Here is an 11,546-nt window from a genome sequence, read left to right as displayed (position 1 = left end):
TCGTAGTCTTGGCCAAGCAATTTTGTTCTGATTACCTACTGAACATTTATTTTAACTTACACGTGCCAAATGTTACTAAATGCTTATTACCTCGTTTCTTAGGTAATAACCGTATTTACCGCACAAATTATTAACACAAGTCCTTGACTGTTCCAATCAAGTTTAGGGGCGTTTTGGCACCTTCACATGTTTTTCGTATTTGGCAATACCTTGTGTGATCAAAGCCCTTGATTGAGTCCCAGTCATTTCATTGGGGTCCTTTGAAGATATAATTCAGTTTAGGTCCATTTGAACATACATTATACGAAATAGATTGGTTTTAGGCGGTTACGGGCACAGTATGGCGGAATTTCAGAGTTTGTTTACATTTTTCATTTTCTTAAGGGAAGAAAAAGGTGAATGAAAGAAACAAGCGTGCAACGTATTTGAATTACTGAAAATTATAGTGTGCGTCCTTTTTTACAATTTTGTTTCTTTTTAAATACAAAAATAAAGGCTAGAAAACACTTGATAATTATCTACATTCTACGGTCTAGATACTAATAACTAAACACACTTTAATCAAGACAACCAAACAGCGCGAAACTCTAGTATATTCACAAAAAAGACCAAATACAAAGATCAATTTGTTCAGAGCCGACACGTAGGTCTAATATTTGTCGGGGGGTCGTGACGTCACAACCCGTCCGATTGAACCCTTATTCCGTTTGTTCAGAGAGCTAATTAAGTGTGACCTTGTATTGGACGAGTGTCATAGGTGAGTGGGGAGAGTATTTTTGGAAATTCGTTAGGTTTTTTTGGTTGATTAGAATGTGTGACAGGTTTGAAAGCGATAATCTTGGTAAATAATTCTAATACCTAATATCTGATACCTAATCTCTGAACCAGAATTATTATCGGGTTCGTAGATGATTCCAAGGAAATTTATGGGTATGTGTGCTTTTTGTTTAGGAAAATATCATGTCTCACATTGAAACAATTAATCAAAACAGTCAAATTCAGTCTCAAAACTGTGTCCAACTTATGTCATAGGAGTACTTCAATTACTTTCATGTAACACAGTTAATATAGTATGAATTAAATGTTAAATTAAACACACGTATGGGTATAAATCGACACCATAAATACCCAACGAGAACATAAAAATATTACTCAATATTTATTAACTTGGAATTCCAACAGCTTTGAAACAATATTCCGAATCATCATCATCATCAGCCTATCGTAGTCCACTGCTGTCCATATGCCTCTCCAAGTGCACGCCACATATTCCGAATACATGTAACTAACTAAAATCCAACCTTCTCCAATACGTGAGTTACCAACGAATTTCTACGAAGACTGGAGTTTTCCCACAAATATCTCACTCCAGGTTATCTAGTTCAGCAACTTGAACTCAGACACTAACTACCTGTAAGTATAGTTAACTATTATATAAGTTTGACTAAGTCTCGTTTAACTGTAACTATTAGTTTGGCCTGTGACAGATTGAGACCAATTTTGGTATCGGGGTCAACGAAGTAATCAACATTGATGGTGGTGAGGAAAATTCCTTTCTTTACATACTTCTTTCGCAGGCTTTTATCCGGTATTTTGTGACAACTTATTAACTAAATCCTGATAGAAAATATTGACAATTGCAGCGGTTGGACCTGCTGTGTAGTTTGGCATAATTCATGACAATACCATGGTCTACAGTGCTGTGTAGGGACATGACTGTCAATAGATACGTTTTAGATAAAGGGTTGTTCTCAGTGCCTCAATAAAACCACGAGAGGTTTGGCTATGTACCGACCGTGATTAGACTGACTGGCCTGGAGTATGTCTCACACAGGCAAAGCCACATCTTTGAGTTAGTATTAAGTTAGATTTAATAATAAAAAACTATAAATAGCATCAGACGAGACATCAAAAAGGCAGTCGAGTTTTACATCACCCTGTATTTAAATACAGCGTGCTGTATATTAAAGCTCGCCATATTAATTTAGTAGCAGACGTAATATGAATGAAATAAATTGTAACGTTTATTACTTTCTGCTTTCTATATTAGGTAGGTGCAGTCGTAACTGTAATTTACTTGGAGTTGGAGTATGTACTCGTACTTAACAAAAGGTGACTTTGTCAATTATGGTCAAACGTACAACGTGGTGTCACACTCTTATACAAAGACTATATGGAAGATAGAAGGTATAAATAAACTGACTATTTTTTACTTACACGGAACGATTCTTTTCATAATTTTTCGGGAACAACGGTACAAACAAATTGTAACGTGGTTGTAACTATAGAAACAAATGTAACATCAGAAATAAAACATCCCTACTTCGGACTATCTGACCATTGCTTCGAACAAATTTTCATCCCAAAACGATCTACCCTCAATTTCCTATTTCAAATAAAATGGTTTCTCGGTTAATAATTATATCGATGATGTCTGAAAATCAATCAAACTGATAGCTTGGTAGAGGAAGAAATAAATTAGATTGGAATTAATTCTTAGAAGGAGACCGGTCCAGCATAACTGTGGTCTTATAGAAAATATTTCATTCGTAAAATAAATAAGAATATTTCTAAATGTTATTGTTTCGCGAAGTACGTAATTACCTTCTTTTGATTTTTTTATTATGACGTATATAAGGGAAATGAAGATAAGCGGGTAAAACATCACTGTCTTGCCCCAAGTGCCAACCTTTCTTACTCATAGTGCACCCTGCTGAAAGACGCACGAGGCTCTGACGACCGACTGGCGGTGATGTCACCACCACGGAACACCAAGTGAGATATTAACTGCTTTGCTCGTAGATGGGCAGCAGCATCTCCGGAGCTTAACATGGGATATGTTTACTGCATACTGCGCTCCAACATGCAAATACAGCGCTATGAGTATGGGTAAACAACCCTAGATTGTGGGAGACTTTTATCCAGCAGTGGACATTTTTTTTAGGCTGTGACGACGAAACAAATGCCACTGACATAAAAAAACTCGTTTAGAACTCGTATATATATTAATGATCAGTTGGTCACATTTTGGAGAGCTTTAAATAATTTAATCTCTTCATATTTAATCTGAGTGACGAAGTACAAACCCAGATTTAAAATAATTGCGTTTTAAATCATGTAAAACGTCAATGAACACGATATGTTTCAAAAAGTCGAAATGTCGAAAGCATTGGAGCATTAATAGATAGCGACTGCACTGGTTTGCAACATTTCATTCCCTTTCATTTATTTTGTAAATACTAGCTCCTGCCTGCGGTTTCGCCTGCGTCCTGAAAGAACCTCGTGCCTGGATAAGTACATAGTAATATATCCGGATGCGAGAAGAAGTTAAGGTGTGTTTCGGATGGCACGTTAAACTGTAGGTCTCGGCTGTCATTGAACATCCTTGGCAGTCGTTACGGGTAGTCAGAAGCCAGTAAGTCTGACACCAGTCTAACCAAGGGGTATCGGGTTGCCCGGGTAACTGGGTTGAGGAGGTCAGATAGGCAGTCGCTTCTTGTAAAGCACTGGTACTCAGCTGAATCCGGTTAGACTGGAAGCCGACCCCAACATGATTGGGAAAAGGCTTGGAGGATGTATGTGAGAAGTTAAGGTCTCTTATTGTTAGAACAATTCTAAGTTCACAAGTTCTAATTTTTATCGAGATCCGTTCAGCCGTTTTGCACCTGAAGTACACCTACTATTGCAGTAATTCCATTACGAGAGATGAATATTTATTTAATTATACCGACATTACATGCTCGAAAGAGTTTTCCGGGACGCAAAAAAATATGGAGGTTTGCACTAATTAAGGCAGGCCAGAATTTTGCTTTGTTTTTTTTGTTCTCTAGTACCATTCTCCCTTTCCTAATTGTTTCATTATGCAGACATCATTGTATCTACCCTCAGAAGTGGCCATACTTTGAAAATATACGTAAGTTAAAATAAAAACACAATACTAATTTACATTTTATTATTCGAGATTCCTTAACCTTAACATATACTTTGTACTTTTATATCTAACCCACCATTTATTTTAAATCTATAATTAACTGTACAATAGAACCGTGTTAGCACTATTTTTAACTGCAGTTCAATAATAGTTCTAATTCGCAGTGTTTACAACAATGGTTCTGGCTCAGGTTCAAATCGAAGATCTATTGACCGGAATTCCAATTAGTCATTGAACCGATTGTAATGACACTAATCACAACTTATTTAAAGACGATAAGTTTCGACATAATCGTGAGTAATTGGGAGTTAATCTAATGTGATTTAATTTTAATATATTGGTTAGTTGATAAATGCTATAGATTTAATTGAGCATTGATCAATATCACAAGTGTAATGGTGACTACACTAGCGCCATCTGCTTACGTCACAGCCTGTCTGTGAAAGACTTGGCGAGAGCAAACATTTTGTAAAAAAATAAACATTTCTTTGTATATTTATCTCTCATTGTTTGATTCAGAATTTTCCAAATTCTGTCCCTCGTCACTCAGAATACTATCCAAAATGTTATTGTCATCATCACTTCTAGGTGCACTGTCTACCTTACTTAGCACTTCGTTTAATATAGCATCATCACTAACTTCTTCATTTACTTGGTCCATGTTGTCTTCATCTACAGCGTTTTCTGTTTCTGCGTTATTTTCAATTGCTGGAGTTTCTTCAATATTTTCAGGAATAGGACTTAACATATCATTATTAGTGATGTCGTTGTTATTTTCGTCAACTTCCTTTGTCGGCGCTTCTTCAACTTCGTTCATTTCTTCATTTTGATCAACTTGCATTTCCTCACTCATTTCTCCATTCAATTGTTCATTAACCTCTTCTTGCATTTCTCCGTTCATTTCTGCTTTTGTTTCCTCAGTAATATCTTCACTCCTCTCATTATTTTCATCTGTTTCCTCTTTTGGCGTTTCTTCTTCAATGGTTTCTTGTCGTTCTACTCTTAAAGTTGATCTTCTTGACTTTGGATTTATTTCCTGAGGCGCATTACTTTTAACAACTTCTTTCTGTTCAGGCATATCTCTGGGTGGTTCTTCAGAAACATCGCTGACGTCACTGGCAGCCTCCATCTTCGCCAACCGTTCCTGCCTTTCTTTCCTTGCCTTTTGTTTAACTTCCCATAGTGAAGGTATGCGTTTTGAGTTGTCTCGATTTTCATCTGAGCTGTAGTGAACAATTTCGTCGGTGTATCTTAGTACTGGTAGTGGAGGATATTTATCCCTGGAAATTATAAAGAAGCATATTAATAAAACAGTAATGGTATGATAAAATAAACAGAGATAACGAGGGCTGCGTGCGGACAGTTAAACAAAATTATCAAGCTATTAATAAAAAAAGTTCAAGGTGGATTTAAAAATATAACCGTAAACAAGGCAGATAAGAGCGGGCATAATACAATAATCAAAGAAAAGGGCACAGATATGACAAGGTCTGGGTTTAAAATGGTTATACTATGCTGGCACCTTTACAAACGCGAAGTGACAAGTTGTTGATAGATTGATGATGATGATCCTACATTCCTAGAGCAGAGTCAGTGTCGGAGTCCCAGCTAAAACAAATCATGAATGAATGTGTGACGTACTAAATTAACTGCTTCATTTAGAACATTGATATCATTAATTGTAAATAATCTGATGTGAAGTAGAATTTATTCTTCGTCTAAATCTTTATCGTCTTCATAATCTCCTTGGTGGTTGGTTTAGCTGTCGCAAGCGCGACTGCTGAGCACGAGGTCTCGAGTTCGATTCCCGAGTCGGGCCGAAATCGCTTTTTGGGTTTAAGAAGACTTTCACAAAGCAGCGCGGAGCCTGGAAGTTGGTGATTGATACATCCGTGCAACGGAGAGCACGTAAATTTCGGTCCTGCGCCTGATCTCTCTCCGGTCGTGTCGGATTGCCGTCCAATCGGGCTATGAGAGTAAAGGAATAGTGAGTGCACCTGTGTCTGCACAAATGCTTGCGCACTATAATATGTCCTGCGCAGTTCGCTAATCTCCTTGAACATCCTTGGCAGTCGTTACGGGTAGTCAAGCCAGTAAGTCTGACACCAGTCTAACCAAGGGGTATTGGGTTGCCCGGGTAACTGGGTTGACGAGTTTAGATAGGCAGTCGCTTTGTAAAGCACTGGTACTCAGCTGAATCCGGTTAGACTGGAAGCCGACCCCAACATAGTGGGGAAAAAGGCTCGGAGGATGATGAGTTGGCTAATCTCCTTACATGGGAACAGCCGCCGTAGCCGATAATCGGCTAGGAGGACATAATTGCAGAATGATTTTTTTTAATCTTCTACATGATATACTTAAAGAGTAGTTCTAATTTCATGATGTTCTCACCTTCGTGCATCCTCGTATTTGCTTGGCACCATGAAACAGTTCGATTCTCTGTATATTAGCCTCCTTTTGCTCACCCAAGGCCATTGTAGACTCCAGAAGTGGCTCTGCAATATTATGATCAACATGAGAAGGTAGATCTTCAACTTTGAGAAGCAAATCATTTTTGATATCCTCATCACTGGCTTAATTTAATACTACTGGTCAAATGTCTATTGTCATAGAATAAATCATTACTGTTTCCCTCATTGCTACCCGCGACCCAAGAAAACTTTTTTGGAAAAATATGGTCCCGTACTTACAAGTATGCAAAAATACAATCTTGGAATGAAACTCAAAGACCACGGCCATTTATTTGTATTGGTTCTTTTTCTTCGTAAACAAAAAGGTTGTTTGTGCAAGTTTCACGGGACTATCATTAAAGTCAATATTAATGATATTACTTACCACTCTAGCACACACCCTCCTCTTTTTGGCCTTTTCTTCCTCCAGTCGCCTTTCCTCCTCACTGTCGTAGCCATCAACCTGTAAGGAAAACCCTTTGTAATTATAATGTAATCTTTTTATAACATTTTTGTTATTTGTGATCAAAATGAACTTGTATAAGTTGGCTGGTAACAAGTGACCGGTCCTTAAACACGTGATTGTAACTCATGGTTACAATAAATTTTCTCAAAATGCTTTAATCTCATAGAATACTTCATCAATTTTATGTACAGTTTTTGTTTAAGTAGTACTTACAATAGGATCCTCATAGCAATAGTAGGCATCTTCCTCGTCTTCTGGTCTGAAAGCAGAAACATGCTTTTATATTTATATATATAATCTTTTTTTCGAGGGATGTACAATTTTAACTAAACATGTTAACCATCATATATCCGTCCATCACTTGTACTTTCTTTTACAGAAACTGACTTATGTATAAGATAAGAACCATAAGATTTTTTTTCAATGAAAATATCTCAACTCATGATAATTATGATGGAACTCGTGATCTTTCTGCCATCCAAATATATGAAATCCTACTTATATTATAAATGTGAAAGTTTGTGAGAATGTATGGATGTATGTTTGTTATTCAATCACGCAAAAACGGCTGGACAGATTTGATTGAAATTTGGTATGTAGATAGTTGATACCCTGGATTAACACATAGGCTATTTTTTATCAACACACCACGCGGGCGAAGCCGCTGGCGGAAGCTTATAAAAAAAAAACTAATATCATTGGCAAGCAAAACAACAGATAGATAGGTTATCGAATACAGATAATAGTTACTTACGAGGTAACAGATAGCTTAAGATGTATCCCTGACTGCACGATGATGTCGTGTGCCTCCTGAATGGTGAGCTTCGAGGTGTCCAGGTCGTTAATCCTGAGGAGTTTGTCTCCGGGCCTGATGCCTGCCTTCTCTGCACGGCTATCCGGTTTCACCTGGAAGGTGTAGTAGTGATATTAATAGGCAAAGACTAAGGAGTGGTACTTGTATAATAAAGACAGAAAATGTAACGATTGTCAAAAAATTACCACGGTCTTTTGTTTTTAATTTTCGCAGAGAAAAATCACTTCATACTTTTATAGCCTACATGTTTTAGGTAGGTAATCATCAGATGACCCCTCCATCTGTGGGAGTGTCAGACTTTAACTGACTTCACATGTTCCTTCTGAGGATCCATGTAACAGGTCAGCGCTAAGTCTTTCAAACCATCCTGCAAGTCTAGAATGTCCAACCTATATTACAGTGATTCCAAAAAAAACAAGTTCTATTGAAGTGACTTACAAAAGTAACTCTCAAAGGAGTATTGTAGAAGGAACCACCAGCTAGATCAAAGCCCCATATGGTGTCTTCAAAGCTGACTCTCTCGTGGATGCCCTCGTTCCTGGACTCCCAGGAGGGCTTGTTGATCTCCCCGGCGAGGAGGGCCGCCTCCTCAGCCTTCAGTTTCGTATGTCTCATCGAGATCGCCATGTCTGGTGGCATTACACTGTGGGAAAAAAGAGGATAATTTAATATCATGGCCAGATGAATTTAAACTAATATTGTGAAGCTGCAGTCTGTTTGTGTCTTATTTTCAGTTTTAGATAGCTTATTTATTTAGATAGGTAGTATAGGCTAGTTTTTATCCCGGTTTACGGAGTAGTTCACCCGCACAAAAAAAGAGAAAAGTAGCCTATACATATATTATTCAAATGTATAAGCTACATGACAATCAAGGTTTATCAAAAGCAATTTGGTAGTTTTGCGTTAAAAAGGAACAAATATCGATGAATGTATCCATTCATACACGCATACAAATATTCATAAAATTCTGAGTATGATATATTTTTATATAAACTGTAAATATATGTGAACATAAATCTATAGCTGCTTCCAGAAAAATCTAAAACAAACTGTCGCGAGTCTCCAGCGAGCGCTAAATTGGACGCAAAAATAACTCACGAAAAAATATGAATTGCTACAGCAAACCCTAGCTTTTGAAAACTAACGAAAAAGTCCATTTGAACACTGCTATATGTGGAACCGAAGTTGTTAAAATACGTGAATCACTATGTCCTAATTTTTGTGATTGCGGCAAATATAAAAAAATCTGAATCTACATTGAATGCTCGTTTATCGATTTCTTGATCGATCTGATTACTACAAAACGATTGATAATAACCTTTTACTTTGATAACGTTTTTTATTAAATTCTTACATTATTTTGTAGCAAATGGACTATGCTACGAGCTCGCTCACATTTTGATAAGACTTTTCCCTTGATTCTTCTAAAAAAATATGTTGTGATAAGAGCAAATACTTATAGATTCATTTTCATACTACTAATCTTTAGTAATATAATGAAGAGGAAACATTTTTTGGTTATTTTTTGTTTGTACCCTAAAGGCTCCGAAACTTCTGAACCGATCTCAAAAATTCTTGCGCTGTTGGAAAGCTACAGTCTTCCCAAGTAATATAAGCTATATTTTACCCCGGTGTGGCTAGAAGTTCCCACAGGACGCGGCTGAAACCGCGTGAAACAGCTAGTTCAATATAACATGACAAAGAAAAATCACATAACAACCCACAAATAAATTGTGTAGGAAGATATCAATACATCACTCTTCTAGCTCATTCAAAAATAATGACAAACGTCAATATAATGCCTAGATAATTATAAAGAGGTTATAATTAGCCAAATGTGGCGTCTTATTAGTGCCAATGCACTTTTTGATATACCCTGGAAACTTGCCCAACTTCAAAAGGAAGAAAATGATGACAAATTAAAGAATTTAATTTCAGAGCCAGATAATGCGGTGAATTTAAAGACTACAGCTATTATTGTTGTGCCATTGAATAATAATAAATCTATTGTTTATGTAATATTTTGTTTCTAGTTCGAATTTTAAGATTTTTTTTCGGCCGACTGTTTTCACAAAATTTTAACAATTTTATTGATTCGAATCAAAAGTTGACAGTCAGTCTGATACCAGCTAAATACCTGATACCTGAATAGCTGAATACCATACATCTTCATACTAATTTTCGAACCCGAACAAACTGTCGGCCGACTAAAAGTTTGCACTGTGATCTTACTCCTACACCAAATGCTTAAAAAGGTATGTGCAGTCACCAAGTACTTGCGAATGATCGATAATATCTCTACATCACTGTCTATCGAACAATTACACACATCTATTTACAGACGAAAATAATTACCTTCATTAATAACAATCAGTTTTAAATCTATTGGATCTATTGTTTGAAACTTAAATCAATTTAGTATTAAACCTCTATTAGTTCTTAAAGCATAACCATAAGAAGTAAAATTAATATCTATAAGAAACTAGCTAATTGTCCCGCGGATTCACCCGCGTTCAGTGGTAACTGAAACTGCTTGTGTCGGGATAAAATATAGCCTATGTCACTTGGGAAGACTGTAGCTTCCCATCATTGAAAGAATTTATGAAATCGGTTCAGTGGTTTCGGAGCCTTTCGCAGCCTTCGGAGGGATACAAACAAACAAAACAAAATTGCCCCTCTATTATATTAGTGTCGATAAAAAATAACGACATTTGATCATAACTATTAATTTGATCTATATTGAAAATCAGAGTTTAACCTCGGGTACAGCGAACTTCATCTTGCGTTAATCTGTCCATTAATCTATTAAATAAATAGCCAAAGTAAAAAGTTTAGTTTTCTAAAACTTGTTAAATATAATCCTAATTATTTATTTAAGGCAATAAGTAAGTTGCACTCTGACACGATTAACGTTTTAGTTTAAAATAGTTATTTTGAGTTTAGTCTTCATCAATATATAAAATATAAGTATCTAAATGTAAAAGTTGATAAATAATAACATAACCATTATTATAATTTGTTAACTTATAAAAGCCTCTAGAAATATTTATAAAATATTCTTCAATGTTAAATCAATTCTTTTGAATAAAAAAGTACCTACTATACTTTCCGAAAAAATTAAAACACTCGTAGGTATTTAAAACCTACATCAAATTCAATCACAAAAATGAAAAAAAAACGATTACCAGTCACCACTTCAACTCGAAAAAAAAATTAATCACCAGTGTCACAATCACTCACTAATCACCGAACACTAAGTGGCTAATGGCTTAGTGGCTCACCTGCCCGCGTCGTGTTCGTAGTGTTGACTCACTAGGAACACAGATAGTGGTGGGCTCATTAATATTGATTGAGAAACACGTGGGCGATGTTCGACAACCAATAAGTAGTCACCGTCACAGTGGGGTTGGTGGCACTGTGATCGGTCAAGGGTTGGGTAATCAGCCGTTTAGGTAACGGGGGATTAAGAGATGTGTGTGTTAAAGTTTTTAATATTTTTTTGTAATAGTTTTGTTTTCTAAGCTGTCGGTTGTCGTTTTTCTTTTAATTTGTTAATATTGGATTTTTTTATTGCAGGTAAAAAATTATGAAAACTGAGCGGTATTGTTGAAATCACAAAATGAGCTAGGTTAGTCAGCAAATAAATATCAGGAAACAACCTGCCTAATAAATATGATTAAACTTAAGTAGGTATGTACTTTACTTACATACTCAAATCAAATCATACTTCAGAAACGGGCAATTCGAGCTATATATAATATGGGACCTCGCGAATCACTGAGAGAGTTTTTTAAAGAAATCAATATTCTCACGTTGCCTTCTCTCTATATTCTTGAAAACATCATGTTTGTTCGAAAAAATTTACACCGGTACGAGGTAAAAAGC

At 36.2% G+C, this 11,546-nt stretch overlaps 1 protein-coding gene across 3 annotated transcripts; it reads right to left on the bottom strand.

Moving 5' to 3' along the window:
- Positions 1-3,935: 3,935 nt before the first annotated feature.
- On the bottom strand, positions 3,936-11,060 carry LOC110382499 (uncharacterized). 3 transcript variants are annotated; one of them, XM_064039700.1, is made up of 7 exons: positions 10,943-11,060; positions 8,100-8,304; positions 7,602-7,753; positions 7,061-7,106; positions 6,767-6,844; positions 6,323-6,426; positions 3,936-5,211 (listed from the first exon to the last, which is right to left on the bottom strand). In XM_064039700.1, the coding sequence occupies exons 1-7, from the start codon at positions 10,999-11,001 to the stop codon at positions 4,428-4,430; spliced, it is 1,428 nt and encodes a 475-aa protein (XP_063895770.1). In that variant the 5' UTR covers positions 11,002-11,060; the 3' UTR covers positions 3,936-4,427. The 3 variants fall into 3 exon arrangements, with proteins under 3 accessions (XP_063895770.1, XP_063895773.1, XP_063895779.1); XM_064039703.1 differs by having other exon boundaries at positions 10,847-11,012; XM_064039709.1 differs by having other exon boundaries at positions 10,883-10,987.
- Positions 11,061-11,546: the final 486 nt, after the last annotated feature.

This window comes from Helicoverpa armigera, chromosome 2, assembly GCF_030705265.1.
Source record: "Helicoverpa armigera isolate CAAS_96S chromosome 2, ASM3070526v1, whole genome shotgun sequence".
NCBI classification, from domain to species: Eukaryota; Metazoa; Arthropoda; class Insecta; order Lepidoptera; family Noctuidae; genus Helicoverpa; species Helicoverpa armigera.
Note: the sequence above shows the minus strand (reverse complement) of the source record. Positions and strands in the feature narration are given on the sequence as shown.

Excerpts from the sequence above, each read along its gene's own strand:
- LOC110382499 (XM_064039700.1), bottom strand. The coding sequence starts at position 11,001 with ATGAGCCCACCACTATCTGTGTTCCTAGTGAGTCAACACTACGAACAC. Across the intron at positions 7,107-7,601 it reads CTTAAGCTATCTGTTACCTC|ACCAGAAGACGAGGAAGATG; the intron begins GTAAGTAACTAT and ends TTCTGCTTTCAG. Across the intron at positions 6,427-6,766 it reads GGAGGGTGTGTGCTAGAGTG|AGCCACTTCTGGAGTCTACA; the intron begins GTAAGTAATATC and ends ATAATATTGCAG.